Source organism: Salminus brasiliensis, chromosome 1 (genome assembly GCF_030463535.1).
Source record: "Salminus brasiliensis chromosome 1, fSalBra1.hap2, whole genome shotgun sequence".
Lineage (NCBI taxonomy): Eukaryota > Metazoa > Chordata > Actinopteri > Characiformes > Bryconidae > Salminus > Salminus brasiliensis.
Genome location: NC_132878.1, coordinates 11,561,980 through 11,579,504, shown reverse-complemented (window position 1 = coordinate 11,579,504; position 17,525 = coordinate 11,561,980). Strand labels below are relative to the sequence as shown.

The window sequence follows — 17,525 nt, the reverse complement described above, 5'->3', positions numbered from 1 at the left end:
GGATCACTGGTGGCTTTCAGTGGTATAAAATAATAAATCTCTAGACATTGTGACTGGATTCACCTTCCATTACCATCACTATACGGAAAGCAGAGATATATTAGTGTCTCCAAAATTCACCATCTCAACACCAGGCCCACTCTGAATGATGTTTACGTGTCAACCTCAGGTGGAATATTAGTGGAACTTACCTTTAAGAAGCTGACTTTCAAATAAAGTCTTTCTTATTTCAGAGCTGTCTGAACACTCAGATGCTAGTAGCCTGACATTGCTTGCTTTATGTTTCAGAATGAACCCTTATTGGTTCTAGATATTACTTTTCATATTTCTGAGATTACATCCCTGGCTTCACTTCCTCCCCCACAGAATATCTCCATCAGCCAGCGAGAAGCTGTGGAACTCATGGAATGCCATAAAATTTTCCATCTATACTTCAGAAAAAACAGCCCTTCATTGTCTGTTCATTGACTCTGCTCAAGCAGTGTCAGCATGTGTGCTCCCCTTCGTCCTTCGTGAAGCGAGCGGATCTTCATCGGATCTCGGAGACTTTTTAGCTGAGAGTTATGAGGCACGTTTGGAAGACTAACTTTTTTTGAAAGTGAACTAAGCTTTAAAATAAGCGATCCTTGCAACGGCGGATCAGTAATGGACAACCAAAAGAGTCGGAGCTGCTTCAGAGGAACATTTTGCTTCAACGTACTCAAATGTAGAATCGGAAAGTGGTTCTGGCCCCTCCTGCAGGTAGACGCAAGGGCAGCATGGATCCATCAGCTCTGCAGAGCATTTTTGTACATGTGTGGAATATAATGTTGATGTCCTGCTTTGTCATGCTTTGGAATACTGTAATATTTATTCTCGACGTGGCCAGTTTTCCGACGCTTGGTTACTTTTTTACTCACATATCTCCATTCACACACAAACTCGTGAACATGCAGCAGAGTGCTTGGGCAAAATACAAGCCACTTATATATGATAGGGCTCTCTTAACGTGTGTGTGTCTCGCACAAACACAGTGCTGCAGAATAGGGCTTTTGCGTACAATAACATGCAAAGTGTTCGAGGGCTCCTTGTTTTAATTCTTTAAACTGCACAGGCCTATAATTCATCTCCACCTTCAGAACCTCCATAGTAGTGGATTCATAGCAGTTACTGACTAGTTGTTGCATAATACATTTTAAAGGACTGGTTGGGCTCAAAATCACATTGACGCTATTTGTCCACTTACCCTAGAAGTGCTAGATCAGCCAAAGTGTGTTTGAGGTTCACATTTTGCTTCTTTGGATTAGCACTGAGGCTACTAATGTTGCTAACAAATACTAGAGGTCAACAGTCATCCAAATCTTTCTGTTAATTTAATTTTAGCCTTTTTTTTTACGTCAAACAATCTGACGCTTGTTGGAATAAACCTATAGAAAATGTATGTAGCTTTGAGAATGCTAGCATTTAGTGGTACATTACACTGTATGGGGAGAAAAGTATTTGGACATCTAAAAGTGTTTATCTTGCTTTTGTCAGAGTAATTGTCTGTGCTGTCCAGAGAAGGCCTTCCATTAGATTTTTGAGCATTACTGTAATAATTTGATTGCATTAATGCATTCAGCGCCAAGACCGTTACTGAGGTCATATGTTGAATGATCACCCCCTTACCCTCACCTTATGCTTAACTCTCCAGTTCATGCCAAAAGTACTGGATGGAGCTCCATCATTCCAGAGAACACAGTTCAACTGCTCCACAGCACAATGCTGGGGGGCTTTTTGCCCCTCTAGTCTATGCCTGCATTAGGCATGGTGCCAATGAGTTCATGTTTATCTGCTCCAGAGAGTCTTAATACTTTTCTACAGGGGCTAGACAAGCTGGCTGTGTGCGCGCATTTGCGCATCTGTGTCAGCAACATGTGCTCCCTACAGCTTGCAAAGTAGCTGAATGCATGGGTGGTGATGGGTGTCCACAAACATTTGGACATGTAGTGTATTTTCTGGAAAAATAATGCTGGTGCATGAGGTTTGGTCTTGATTTCCTACAAATCCATCAAAAGCAAATGATGATGATCACAGAATCAGAATAGGGTTTGCAGAATAGGGTTTGCATACGATAACAGGCAAAGCATATTTGGAGTGACTATTGGCATCTTGTGTGTTTTAGCAACATTAGCTTTGTGACTCCAAATGCAAAACTAAAGAAGCCTTGAAGTCTTGGCTGATGTACTACCATATGGCGTAAACCATTTCTTTAAAATTAAACATTTAATAACTGAATAATAAGCAGTTTAAAGGGTTAAACACGCACATTCTTTCCCCCCGTGATGGTGAATGTTGCTCAATTCAGGCAGAGATTGGTAGCAGAGATGCTAGATGTTTTGTGTCACAGTGTTTTATTGTCTCCCTACAGAAGCAGAAATGTGTCATTACTCAGAATGCATCACAAAGTCTCTGCATTCGGAGCAGCTTATTTGTCTCTCCATCTCTCCCTCACGCACAAACATTCCATAAATACACGGGTGAGTGAGCATGTATTCTCACAGAAATGGAGGAGGAATCGCTTTCGCTCAGTCTCTGACAGCCGACTGCTATCTGAATACGGTGATTAGTATCTGAGCGAGAGCCGCCCGCCATTCAAAGGCAGTGCTGTCTTTCTGGTCCTGGATTAAAGCTGTCCAACACAACCCGCTGTCATACACAACCCGGGCAAACCCCTGATCCTGCCTTCCAAGCATTTGAGTCGTGGTAAAGGCAGTGTTTTCTGGGCAGTAATGGCAGCCTGCCGGACTGGACTAATGGCGCTTTAATTTGGAGGGCATTTTAAATTGGCACCCATTTAAATCGGATTTCGTTCGCTTTGATCCAATGAATACTGTGGCCTCATTCACAATAGCTGCTAATTATACACCCAGAAATGACTTGCTTGTCTTGTGTGAGGCTGTATGAGACTCTCCAGAAGCAACCACATCTATTAGTTTTGCCTGAGCATAGCACTGTCTACATATCCGCACACTGACTGACTGTGCTCTCTCTTCTTATTAACACACGGTCACTAGTCTTTATATCTCTCTTATATCTCCCTGTAATGAGTGTGTTCAGTCACTTCAGTCTTCACAATGTGCTGGAGTGCTACCCTTGGCACTGGATATTGGATAATGCTCAAATGGCCAACAAGCTGAATGCTGTTGATACTTGATAGGCCTACTGTTACAAATGGTATATCTGTATCAATGGGTTTTGGCATCAGGCCACTATGAGCAGACCTGGAGGATTCCAGGATTGGAAACCAGAAAGAAAAAACAAGCAGATAAATCTGATTCTGAACCTGTATCAGATTTACTGTGGAATTGCGCATGCTCGTAGTGTCTGTAGTGCATATTAAATCTGAGCAGTTTTAAATGAAGACATGTTTGGTTGGTGTCAGACAGTGCTCTAGGTATTCAATATTAGTATCCACATCAAAGAAAGAACTGGTATCTCTATTGGCTGCTATTTATCTACAATGATACAGTGATGGTGATACACCTGGGCCTCCATGTGGTCCAGGTTTTTGGTCCAAACCAACTTGAGTTACATAAAAATAGGCATAGAGCCAAAACCTGGACTGTCTAGTATATTAGTATCAGCATTACTGCTGTAATACTGTATATTGCACAATATTGTTGGATACAGTTAATCAATAGTAATATGAGTATGCATGGTCTGGCCAGAGCGATATATCACTGCAGAGGAGGGCTCGGAGTGCTCCAGTGGGCTAAGGCACTGCCACTATGATCTGAGGATTGCTGGTTCGAATCCCAGGTAATGCTGCTTCCGATCAGCTGCCAGAGTCCAATGCTTTCTCAGGGGTGGGCTGATTACTCCCCACATCACTTCTGCTGTGATGTTGGTCAGTCTAAGTGTCTGTTAGCTGATGTATCAGAGCTGGGTAGCTGCGCTTTGCAGCTGCGGTTGCAGTTATGGCAGTGTCTTTACCCTCCTAATGTTTAGGGCATTGCTAGTGATTGGGGAGGGGTTGAGGAGTGAATGGGGATTGGAATGGGTGCTTGGCCTTCCAAATTGAGTAGTAAATGGGGTAAGATTAGAAATAAGAAGAAAGTCTGCCAAGAACTAGCTTCACAATCTTGAAATTCATATATTTAATATTTAATGGTTTCCTTATGAATCTTTATTGACACTGCTAAAGTGGCAGTCATCATGTACTTCAATGGACACCAAACACTGTCTAGCGTAAATAAAAACAGCCAGATATAGCCATTCTGTCGAGCATTCAAAACATCCAGTGAACCTTCATATCACATATCTTCTGATTTTGGTGTGTAATGTTAATGATTGTTTTCTTTGGGGACTATTTTGCCTGAATAGGCCCTGATGTTCCCCTCCATCATGAATCAATTAGAAATAAACACTGTTTCGTTCAAAACCTCTCTAAGCAGTACAGTGAGGCAGCATATTTTGTGTAATAGCTTTATGTAAGAGTCTTGATGGTTAATGCTCTTGATTTGACTTATGTGCCAATACAGTAAGGCTCTTAGTCACATGCTAATAACACACAGGTTAAATTAAAAAGTGTATAAAGTAATTTAATTTAATATAAAATAAATATAAATTTCATATAAAACCATAATCTAAATTATAAAATGATGATCTTGAGACCATCACACAAAAATCTCTCCAGAACATTTCTAAAAATCTCTAAAATGGCAACTTTACTTAAAGGAAAAACATGAATATTTCAATGGAAGTTTATTCATACAGATAATACAGTAATACAGAGCGTTTCTATTGGTCTATTCATCCGGACGTATTTACACAGTGTACAGAGCAGCTACAGGATTCAAACCATGGAGAAAACTAAAAACAGACAAAAATGGAGATAAATATACATGCATACATATCATTGATCAGTAAAGTTCAGCTTGGCTTGTTGGATATTTGTGTTCACTCCATTAGTCCAATACGGGGAAAGCTTGGGTTTCCATTGACCGGCCTCTGAGTAACATAGTCTCTCTAATACTCCCCAGCAGATGGTGTTTTCCCATCCTTACCTATTATCCAGACCATAACACACTCACAGTCTCCCGGTGTCTCTTCCCCCTCTTCCTCTTTTATATGCATTAGATGTTTCTACTGTTTCTAATAGTTTCTTCCTATTGTCCTCATTTCTATACCGAACTATAGCCTCTTGAGGGATATTGGAGCAGTAATGCTTCATGTTATGGATTTCCAGTGCTGTGCTCTCCTTCTTTGTCATTTCCAGCTAAAACAGCTGTAAGGTCAACGACAGAAACCAAAGCTTGAACCATCTGTTCCATTTTTTTCAGGAGACTCTCTCTCAGTTTCTGTGCAGAAATCTGCTGCAAGATTTTTTTTCACACCTCCAACGTTCAGTCTTGGAGTTCTTCTTCTTTTACCATCCAAGTAGTCCCAAGCACTTTCAGTAATGTTAAGATCTGGACCCTGGGGTGGTTGTCCTATTGTTCTGAGAACATCAGCAGCATCAGCAGTTTGATTTTTGGTCTGTTAGCTTTTCTCACTAAGAGCGTCTTGATCAGCTCTACGTTCTTTCAGACCCACAGTGTTGAGTGGTCTTCTCCCAAAAGAAGATTGAGCAGAAACACTTGTGGATTTGTTCAGATCTGAAGTGAAAGTGGATATTGAGGGTTTTCCCCCCTTCTTGTCTCTCAGGGATGGAAGCTGTAAGTGGTTTTCATCTGTAGGGGGCAGGTTTGGTGGCCTACCAGATCTTGAACGGCTTGTCCCATTTTCACTTCACATCTTTTTAAAATCACTTTTTGCTCCAGTTTTGGACACTTTGGCCTTCACCTTCCTCATGAAAGCAGACTTTCTTGTACCTAATCTCAGAATGATCTCCTTTTTTTTTTTTTTTTTTTTTTACAGAATTTTAATGAAAGGCTGTTTTGACTGGAAGTTCAATAAATTGAAGGGTGGTCTCTGTCTTTTACACAGTATACTGTATATTGTGTAAGTGTAAGGAATGCAGTCCCTTTGTGCAGAATGAGGTTTGGAGGAGAGCATCAGTAGTGTGTGGGGTGGGGGAGGGGTTCAGACTTTTAAGCAGGTATGTACATACATGAAGGTGTACAGTACTGACTGAATTCTTGCTCAGATGTTTGTGTATGTAACTGCTGTGTGTGTGTTTGTTTCATAAGTGTACCACTCTTGTATCCCCTCTTAATGTTCACTATGCACTTGTCATATGTCGTTTGTGTGTCGTGTGGCATGAGCTTGACCTCAGTATAACTTTATACCTTTTACTAACACTTTACCGAAGCTCGGTTATCAGGTGCAGTGCATTATTTAACGTGGTTCAACTCATGCTGACCACAGGACCCCTTTAATGCATTCAGTTCATTCAGCATACTAACACACACACACACACACACACACACACACACACACACACACACACACACTAACAGGTACAGCTGCTCAAGAATGCCAAAACAAGCAGTGATCACTGTACCGCCTCCATCGTGTGGGGTGGCTCATTGTTTGTGTTTCGTCGCTTGTCATACGTAGCACGCGATTTCCAGACTACTACATAAGTGGGTTGATTTGATTAGGGGAAAATGTACAGAGCATGGTGTCTATGTAGTTGCACTGGAAAGAACTGTGTTAAAGGGCAACTCCACTGATTTATTAAAATCCCAAATTATTACATTGTTTAGATTTACAAAGTTCAAAGTCAGGAAAGCGTTTAATAAAAGACCTTTAGAATTAAAACCTGGTGGTTTTGCTTTCTAATGTGTTCGGCTAATGGTGTCTATAAGAAACAACTAGCTGGTCTCTGCTAGTAGCACCCCTTAAAAAATTGGTTCCAAATAGTCCAATGGACTGAGGTACTGCCACTATGACCCAAGAATCGCTGGTGGTTTTGCTTTCTAATGGGCTGGTTAGGCTAATGGTGTCTATTAGAACCTACTAGCTAGTCTCCACAAGTAGCACACCTTAAGAAAGGGACTCCAAATGGTCCAGTGGACTAAGGCACTGTGACTATGACCTGAGAATTGCTGGTCCAATTCTGGGTCATGCTGTCTGCCATCTGCAGCCGGAGCCTAAGAGAGTGCAGTTGGCCTTGCTCTATCTGGGTGTGTAGATGGCTCACTCTCTCTCCCCATATCACTTCAGTGTGATGCTGGCTGATTCTCATCAGAGGGACTATTTTGCTGTAGAACGGCCTGTACAACATTAAATATATATATTTAAAAAGTTAGACCCAAACTGTTATCTCAAAACTATCAGAAAATAATGTATTGGGCATCAGGCAACATAGTTACTGAATATTTCATGTAATATCTATCTGTGAGGTAGCTTTTAGAGGCATTATACGCGTTACACTTCAAACGTCCACTTCTATTCACCACCATTGTGAACAAATCTGTATCGGAAGGTTGAATTTCACACAAAAACATGATGATTTTACCTCTTATTGGCGTATTTATGCAGGAATTGCAAAATGTGGAATTCCCCTTTAATGAGTTAGTTAAAATGTTGTTTAAAGGGAAAAGGGCAGATTTAGTTTTGGCTCAGTAAAACCTTTTTACTTTGAAACCTTTTGAATCTAAAGCTTTTCTGGATGTAGATATCTTTCTATCCATAACGTGAGCAGGGGGAAATGTGAGGGTTTAAGAGGGTGAATGTTTTCACACCGGGGTGTAGGGACTAAAAAGCAGACCGGGGGATTGTCTCTAAATAACACATATGCTCACATAAGCTTGTCATATGATTTCTCTTTGCTTGAGTGACTGTCATTTCTGGTTGTTACATGGATATCTGTATTCTTGTGCATTAAACTGAATGTATTTATTATAAATGTTGAAATAAAAAGGGGAAAAAAACAACAGCATGGCACAAAACCTACTGAATGCACTTGTTACAATGTAAATATGTACCAAAAATCTATAAAGAGGCTATTTTTTGCATGCTTTTTGTACACTTAGACATAATCAAGGACAATAAAGATATCACAACCAATCCCTGAAACAGATTCTGTTTATTTTTTCGTAACAATATGAAATCATATTTTGTCATGTTTCATACCAAAAGGTTGTCTGAACACGGTTACTTATTGTTTAATGCAAGAAAAAAACGGTTGCTCTTATTCATGAATGACTGTCAGATGAAACCTTTGAGAAGTAATAGACTGTAAAATCAGGTAAATCAGCACTGACCATCCACTGTATTAGGAATGTCTGCTTTGATCACTGGTAAAATGATTAGATCCCTGAGGAACTTTTGGGAGAACCCTGAATTTGAAACTGTGGAGGAACCTCTTAAAGTGCTTTGAGGAACCTTCAAGGAACCTTTTTCTTCTTTTAACCTTTTCTTGGATGTTCCTCAAAGCACTTTAAGAGGTTCCTCCAGTGTTTCAAATGTAAGATCCTCCAAATGTTCCTCAAGGATCTCATACTTTTAACAGTGTACTTTCCCTCACCGCTCTGTGAATGAGCTTCACCTACCTTTATAGGTTCAAAATGTACAATACTGTTCGAAAGTTTGGAATCGGTGTCCTCAGTAATTGGTCCAAAGTTTGTTATAGCCTAACCTGTTATTGCCCTCCTAGAAGCAGATTGGGGTTTGATTCCCTACCCAGGCACGCAGATTTAAAGTTGCAAGAAAAACTAAAAGAGTAAGTACCTGGATTTTTGCAGGCTTTATGGGCAAACCTGCTGTAAAAACCCATACATCTCATCTTATCTCAACTGAAACATGTTTGGCCAGTTAGCTCTTGGAGAAGTAATCAACACTTACTTTTTCTAGCCTGCACCGTGAGATATGAGTAGTAGGGCAGTTTGTGGTGTTAGTAGTCGATACATAAATCCAAAGGGTTCACTTACTTTTTCCTTTTTTCTGAACTGTATGCTACGTAATAAAACCAATGGAATTGCTAGGGATAGACTTCTAAACTTACATTGAGGCAAAGCCTTCAGTGACCCATCAATAAGCTCCACTGGCTGATCGAATGCATTCATATGTGTGTGAATGGAGTACATTTTAGGACCCCCACATTGGGTTAGACTAAACAGACAACAGACGATCAGCTTCTCAGATATAAGATAAAATCTCAGCTCTGGCAGTATGGGCTGTTTTACCTGAAATGAAGGTAAGCAAAACACCCTTAGAAGTTAAAGCTAGAGTGACTGGGCATCCTGGACATGTCACCTTTTTGGGATCTAAAAAAAATGTGCCAGGCCAGGAATTCTAAATTGTGTGAAATGTTCAGGAAAACACCAGTGTCTGCTTCTACTATCGCCTCATATTCCGTGTATGGATTTATTTATTTTTACAGCTTTAAACGTATCTTTAAATCCCACCTTCTCTCCACAATACCTGCTCTATATCAGCTTCTTCAGCTATAATGACAAGCCCACCCATATTCACCGTGTTCAACAAAGATGGAATTTGGCCCTTCAACTTTAACCCAACTAAGCATTGAACACATACACTAGTGAGCAAACACAAGTGATGGTGATAGTGAGCACACATGCCCAGAGCAGAGAGGGTTAAGGCCTTGCCGTTGCTCAAGCTTGCCGAGCCCAGGTATTAAACCCGCTACTCTAACCGCTGAGCCACCACAGTCCTGTTCTTTATTTATCTGGCCATTTTTAGATGATAACTCAAGTGGTAGTGGGAGCCAACAGTAATCATGTCTGAATTGTAACTTCAATAAAAGCTAAAGCAAAATGAATCCCCAGTATGGGTTTGACTGTTTACTGTGGTTTTTTACCACACGGCTGTTCACATTAAGCAGTCTAAATGGCCTAAAAGTAAATAATATTTATCTTCAACAAAAACAGTTTAGTTTTGATTTCTATTTATTTTTTAAGTCATTTTTTTTAATCTAGGTCTCTGATATGTCCAGTTCTTGTGAAGGAGAATTTCTCTGAAAGACATGAACTACCACTACATTTCTTTTACTAACTGCTGCTAAGGCAACATCCTTGGATGCCTGAACATACTTAGAGAACATTAACCTCCAGTTATGTTAGCTGAAAGACACCCACGCTGGCCAGCATCTCACAGAGTGATAGGGGAGGGAAGCTTATAATGCTTGCGGACTCTCGAACTCCGGATGGCTAAGACATCATAGAAGGTGCGTTCTATACAGTGGGGCCAAAAAGTATTTAGTCAGCCACTGATTGTTAAATTTCTCCTACTTAGAAAGATGAGAGGTCTGTAATTTTCATCATAGGTACACTTCAACTATGAGAGACAAAATGAAAACAAATCCAGGAAATCACATTGTAGGATTTGTAAAGAATTTATTTGTAAATTATGGTGGAAAAAAAGGATTGGGTCACCCACAAACAAGCAAGATTTCTGGCTCTCACAGATCTGTAACTTCTTTAAGAAGCTCTTCTGTCCTCCACTCGTTACATGTATTAATGGCACCTGTTTGACCTCGTTATCTGTATAAAAGACACCTGCCCACAGCCTCAAACAGTCACACTCCAATCTTAACCATGGCAAAGACCAAAGAGCTGTCGAAGGACACCAGGAAGAAAATTGTAGACCTGCACCAGGCCGGGAAGAGTGAGTCTACAATAGGCAAGCAGGCTGGTGTGAATAAATCAACTGTGGGAGCAATTGTAAGAAAATGGAAGACATACAAGACCCTTGATAATCTCCCTCAATCTGGGGCCCCACACAAGATCTCATCCCGTGGGGTCAAAATGATCATGAGAACGGTGAACGAAAATCCCAGAACTACACAGAGGGACCTGATGAATGACCTGCAGAAAGCTGGGACCAAAGTAACAAAGACTACCATCAGTAACACACTACGGCGAGAGGGACTCAAATCCTGCAGTGCCAGACGTGTTCCCCTGATTAAGCCAGTACATGTCCAGGATCGTCTGAAGTTTGCCAGAAAGCATATGGATGATTCAGAAGAGGATTGGGAGAACATCATGTGGTCAGATCAAACCAAAATAGAACTTTTTGGTAAAAACTCAACTCGTTGTGTTTGGAGGGAGAAGAATGCTGAGTTGCATCTAAAGAACACCATACCTGCTGTGAAGCATGGGGGTGGAAACATCATGCTTTGAGGCTGTGTTCCTGCAAAGGGGACAGGATGACTGATCCGTGTTAAGGGAAGAATGAACGGGGCCATGTATCGTGAGATTTAAGCTGAAAGTCTGTGTTGCCCACGACAGCCCCAAAACATCACTGCTCTAGAGGAGATCTGCATGGAGGAATGAGCCAACATACCAGCAACGGTGTGTGCCAACCTTGTGAAGACTTACAGGAAACATTTGACCTCTGTCATTGCCAACAAAGGATATATAACAAAGTATTGAGATTAACTTTTGTTATTGACCAAATACTTATTTTCCACCATTATTTGCAAATAAATTCTTAAAAAATCCTACAATGTGATTTTCTGATCAGTGGCTGACTAAATACTTTTTGGCCCCACTGTATATAACATAACAGACTTACAGTTAAGAGAAAAATAAGTCCCAGGATTGCTGCAGGTTTTGTGTACCTTCATTGAATGGGCAGACCACTGGGAAGCTCACACATCTCATCATCATCATCATCTTAATTAAAATACCTTTTACCAATAAACTCTAAGTCATTAACATAGAGGTTCACTAACTTTTACTAGCCGGCACTGTGAATGTTTACTGGATGTGCTACATAATAACGACATGAACAGAACAACAGTGTATGTTATTAGTTTAGTTAGATGTGTATAATTGTGCAGATTTAAAAAAATCTAACCACATTTTATAATATTATAGCAGTCAATGCAGAAATCCTGTGAATTTACTTACTCTTCTTGTAACTGTTTGTGCTACACTAGTAAAATTGCTAAACTCCTAAACCTACTCTTACCCACCTTGGTAACATAATTAGACTGTAAGCATCTCTGGATTTTTTTCTTATTGCTGATAATGCAACATAATTGAACAGCTAATTGAATGCCTGGCTCCCCGACAGGCGACTGATGCCAGAGGAAAATGACAACACTGGCGAGTGGTACAGAGCAATCGACGCACCACCTAACTTCTATAATGAACATCTTTCATCACCTAAAACAATCCATGCCACCACGTCTTGCTAGTGTCATACGAGCCATAGGGAGCTTATTCCCACTGTAAGGTAGGTGGCCATAATCTTCTGACATGACTGTGTATGTAACTCAATTCAAAACAAATCTTAGGCATGTCCAGCATGATGAACAGAGCTGTATATAATTACATTATAATACAGGAAGTTGAAGAACAGCAATGATGAAGTTATAATACACAAATAATTGCACAATTATCAGAAATAGACTGCAAATATCCATCATTGAGTGTCCTCTTGCTCCAATGTGAAGTAAACAAATCAACAATGCCTTCAGTGTCTTCTAAAACATATCTTCTTATCTTCTATAATACAATGAACATCCAGATTATTCCAAAAGTGGTAATCAAATCACTATATAAACATTATACATCAACATTTTAGAAGCGAAATAATACAAAACCTCGACACATGACAAGTGATTCCAAACTTTTGAATAGTAGTGCATTAGGTAGCACATCTACACATTGCAGCTCATGTGATCATTTCAATCTTCATTGGTCAATTTCTGATTTCTGATGAATGGCTAGAGCATAATAAGTGATAAGCATTATCACTTTACTTGGATGGCCATCTGATGTTCAAGTAACATTCAAACAAATATGTATTACATCTGAACCCTGCACCTAAGCCTAACCCTAACCATACCCTTGAATGAACTCTGAATCCTAACCCTAACCTCAACCTTACCCATAAATCAACCCTAAATCCTAATCCTAACTGCTGTTTTACCCTTAATTCAACCCTTAATCCTAATCATAATCTTAACCTTACCCTTAATTCAAACCTAAATCCTAACTCTAACCTCAACCTTACCCTTAAATCAACCCTAAATCCTAATCCTAACTGCTGCTTTACCCTTAAATCAATCATAAATCCTAATCCTAACTGCTGTTTTACCCTTAATTCAACCCTAAATCCTAATCATAACCTTAATCTTAACCTTAATTCAAACCTAAATCCTAGCCCTAACCTCAACCTTACCCTTAAATCAACCCTAAATCCTAATCCTAACTGCTGCTTTACCCTTAATTCAACCCCAAATCCTGATCCTAACTGCTGCTTTACCCTTAATTCAACTCTAACCTTACCCTTACCCTTGAATCAACCCCAAATCCTAATCCTAACCTTACCCTTACCCTTGAATCAACCCCAAATCCTAATCCTAACCTTAACCTTACCCTTGAATCAACCCCAAATCCTAATCCTAACCTTAACCTTACCCTTGAATCAACTCCAAATCATAATCCCGTACCTTGACCTTACCCCTTATCAATAAATCCTAAGACTGACCTTAGTCTTGATTCAACCCTAAGCCCTAACCTTAACCTTAACCTAAACCTTACATCTAAGGTTAGGGTTAGCTAAAGGGTCACATTCAAAAGAGAATCATTTACTTTCAGCTTAGAGTTCAGTTGTGGCATTTGGTTGAATATTATCTGAATGTCAGTTAAGCATCTATAAGGCATCTAAGTAAAGAAATACCCATGATTAACATAAACAGTGCATAAACAGAATGCCTACAATCTCTGTACACCAGCAAGTGCCCAGTAAGTGTATAGGTCCAGCTTAACTAGTTTCAGGGTTAAATGTAGGACCTGACTGATTATATGTCACTTGACCAGTAAAGTTATCAAATGTTAGAGGACTGTGGATTTACTGCCAATCTGTCGGTCATCACCAATCCCATGGGGAGAGTGTGGCACAAATGAACATAAGGTCAAATGTAACACACGTAACACAAATGGAACTGTTTAAAAGCTGTGGCTCTAAAGCCCTATTTGGACGGGATTGGTTGTACATGAGGTGGAGTAATGTAATTTTACTACAGGACATCTACCTACCCCTACCCCTACCCCAGCCCTGAACGTTCTGTCCGAGCCCGGCCCGGCCCGCCCCATAAACTGACATTTTGAGCCCGAGCCAGATTTAGAGTGTTAAAATTGACCTTTTTAACTACAATACTGATTTGTTTGAATGAGCAGAATCTGTTCAGATTGACAGTAATAAACTGTGCAACACGGAAGAAGCATAGATCTATTATTTAAGAAAACTTTATTAAGAATTAAACTCCTAATGACTGAAACACCAACAATGACCCACAGGCACAAACATACAAAATAGGCTACGGAAATGATGTCTGAATGACTTTCCTCTACTCTAATATAATTTAACAAGGTTTAAGAATATAAAATACTTTCTGAACAAACAAACATTTTTCTATTAAGCATATAGCCAAAGTGCAAAAATGCAAAAAACAGCAATAAGACTACGCACTGCACAATCATTAAACTGCAATAGGCCAACAACAATAACATAACTTGCATGCAAAATAACCAGGATAGAATATATTTAAATAGTAAAGCCCCATAATAGCCTATCAAACAAACTGTAGTCTAATCAAAATGAATTATATAGGCTTTAGGCTGTTGGAAAAGTTGCTGAAAACGAATAACGTTATTGCACACATTTGCATTTAGGTTACAACAGAAGATAAAAAATAAATTACAGATGAGGCAATGTTTAGCAGGCCGAAGGATTCCAGGACAGGTTGATGCTGCACTTAACACACTCTACGAAGCCGACACACAGGAGGTTACTGTCAACAACTAACTTTCAGTAGCTTCATACTTCTGATTTTCCTCTGCATTGGGCCAAAGTTAGCTCACCTGATGTAATTTTTCTCCTCACGTCAGAAGGCTATAATTTGTTGGCCTATTAGCAGGCTACACACAGCGCTGCAGGTCAAGTGTAAAACTGACTTCTGCAACTTTTTTTATGATCACAGTGTGATTTGTTACTTTGCTATGTTGTGATCATCACGTCATAGCTTTCTATAAAATAAAAAATAGCACTAAAAAAACGTAGGCCTACGTCACAGACCATTTTCTAGGAAAGTGGTGGGAAATCTTATCTGGACTCGGCCCGAATTTGGGTTGGGCTTCGGGTTGGGATTGGGCTCAGACAGAGAATCTAAACTCTATTGTAGGATTAATACTAAATCACAGGGGATAGAAATCTTGGCATAAATGACTGAGATGAGAGTGGCTTCTCGATTTACACATTCCAAAAAAAAAAAAACTGTCCAAAAACAGTCTAAAAAATTTCATGATAACCTTATAATCCAGGAGGAAAATCTGATAATGATCAAATTTTAGTTTGAATATTAGCAGCTATAAGTTCATAACACGTATGTAAGCTATAGGCTATGCTACACAATCACTTGCCCAAAGCTGCTAGCAGCATCTAGTGTGCTTGGCTTGTTATCTGGAGGTTTGCCACAGACTTAAATGACCCGAAGTATTTGTGCCACTCAACAAAACTACATGCCTCTTCAAGAGCTTTTTATCTATTTACCAACGTGTGGATCCACACAGGATTAGTATAACCTGAGGTTCTTTTATGGCTCGTTTTACAGAAGGTAAAAGGCGCCAGAATCTTTACTGACGCAGGAGCACGCAGTCTGTAAATCTGGCTCACATGGCGCATTAAGACAGGGTTAAAGGCTCCGGTAATAATTGCATTACTCTACCTCCCCATGTAAAACTAAACTTGTCCCAATAGGGCTTTAGTCACATTTTTCAGGCCTACTTTATTTGACCTCTAATACAGTATAATTCCGAAGCATGTAAGTAACACACAGTTACTGTGAGAACTAGCCAGGGTAAAGTGCAGCCTTCACAACATGTGGTTAGTTTTGACCCAGTAATACTAAACTAAACCTTATAAGAGAATGAATGAGAAAAATCTATTTAACCTCATATAAATTCAATTTGGAAATATGTGTCCACAGATTCATCTAAAGTGCACCACAGGTGACCTGTACACTGCTTTACGTATAGATGAAATCTATTTTAGCTTATTATTTTGAGCTGATATTAGCTCTTTTAATATATGGTCAAAATAATAATTGCTTTCTTTTGGACGCAGATATTTGCATGAATTAAGGTTGTAGTCTGTTACATCCCACTTTTGGCTGAATTGTTCATAAACGGTAGATGATGGAAGGTACATAAATTGTATCAGAGATGATCAATTTCAAGAAGTTCAAGAAAATAATATTTAGAAAAAATCTAAATGTGTTGTGCCCCCCTCTCCTCAAGAGAACACTGAGATCATGTAGTCGTTGTAAAGTAAAGACTGCAATGTTTTAATTAATATTTATACTATTCAAAACTTCAGTTAAGTTTCTCCTTTGACATCTCATCTGAAAACTCAATGTTCTTTCCAAGTTGACAATTCTAATTAATTTATTATGGTTGGAAACGAACAGACATTCAAATACAACTGTTAAGAAGATTACCAACAAAAACATAGCAAGAAGTACTGGTACCGGTATGACAGTGCCAGGGCTCAAACTCTTAACTTAATTTTTATTAAATTGGGGTTAATACTACAGCTGTCCTATTCTGAAGTCTGATGTAAAATTTTATGATATATTGGACAGATAGAAGTGCTGTGAAATGTGCTGTGAAATTGTAAAGTTGACATTTTGGAGGTATGCTGATTTTGTGGAATGTATTGTCTATTGATTAATGAACTTACAGTTAAAAATGCCAATTTGAATGATTTGGGGTGTTCCAGAGTAGCACAACTGTCAGAAATCAAAGCCCTGGCAAAGCAGTAATGTGATTTTTCACAATGACTCTGTTGGCCAGCTTATATCTAGACGTTTCCCAACTTTAATTTCTAACCATAATAAAGCATGCCTTTAACTGTGCTGATGTACCCGATTTCAACGATGCTTACAAGCCATAGTCAGGAAGCAGCGTTTACCTACACAGTCTCATTCTGTACATCTCCCAGTATTATTTATTTTTTAGAATTTGATGCAAAGGTTCTTATCGGTCAGACCCTCGTCTGATGGTTACTTCAATCAGTCACAGCAGGCAAATATACAATATCTGACTGACATCAGTGAATCTATTTACAGTTATGCTTCTTTTAGTGTAATGTTTACAGCTGCAGAGTCCACAGTAAAAGTCCACCATACTTCCACAGCAGATCCCACTAAAGCTGTGAGACTAGATCTGTGTTCATCAGCTTCCTGCCACACTGACTCTCTGTGCTAATCCGGTATGCTGAGCTCCTTCGCTATCTCAACTTCAGAACAGATGCTGTGAGTGTGTTGTCCACCTTAATGGCAGATTCTGCCTCTGGTTCTGAGCAAACGTGAAGGTGTGTGAAGTGAAGTTAGTGAAGTTAGAGTGGTGCATGTGGCAGGTGATGAGCAGGTCTCTGAGGCCTTGTGGTCCAGTGTAGGGCCTTGGATTCAGTTTTTTTTTTTTTTTCTTCAGGGGTTGGTGGAGGAAGGAGGGGTGGGGAGGTTCGGGGGTTGTTTTCTCTTTGTCATTCAGTGCAGTAGTTTGTTGCACGGCAGCAAGCCAGGCTGCATCGACCTCGTCTTCACTCCTGTGCAAACAGAAAGCGAGAGAACCCCAAAATCC

The 17,525-nt window shown here is 39.7% G+C and overlaps 2 protein-coding genes across 8 annotated transcripts in view; one reads left to right on the top strand and one right to left on the bottom strand.

Moving 5' to 3' along the window:
• Positions 1 to 7,977, top strand: part of camkk1a (calcium/calmodulin-dependent protein kinase kinase 1, alpha a) — a 118,122-nt gene extending 110,145 nt beyond the window's left edge. For all 3 annotated transcript variants that reach the window (XM_072667538.1, XM_072667620.1, XM_072667460.1), the window contains one exon: positions 367 to 7,977. The gene's annotated coding sequence lies outside the window, so the exon portion shown is untranslated. The remainder of the gene's footprint in view (positions 1 to 366) is intronic.
• A 6,181-nt stretch (positions 7,978 to 14,158) lies between these two features.
• p2rx1 (purinergic receptor P2X, ligand-gated ion channel, 1) overlaps positions 14,159 to 17,525 on the bottom strand; it is a 42,256-nt gene continuing 38,889 nt past the window's right edge. For 4 of the 5 annotated variants that reach the window (XR_011978203.1, XR_011978209.1, XM_072667235.1 and 1 more), the window contains exon 13: positions 14,159 to 17,490. Coding sequence is in view for 2 of the 5 variants with exons in the window: in XM_072667235.1 (XP_072523336.1) it covers positions 17,485 to 17,490 (6 nt within the window). In the remaining 3 variants the exon portion in view is untranslated. The remainder of the gene's footprint in view (positions 17,491 to 17,525) is intronic. The other variant, XR_011978204.1, reaches the window with a different exon arrangement.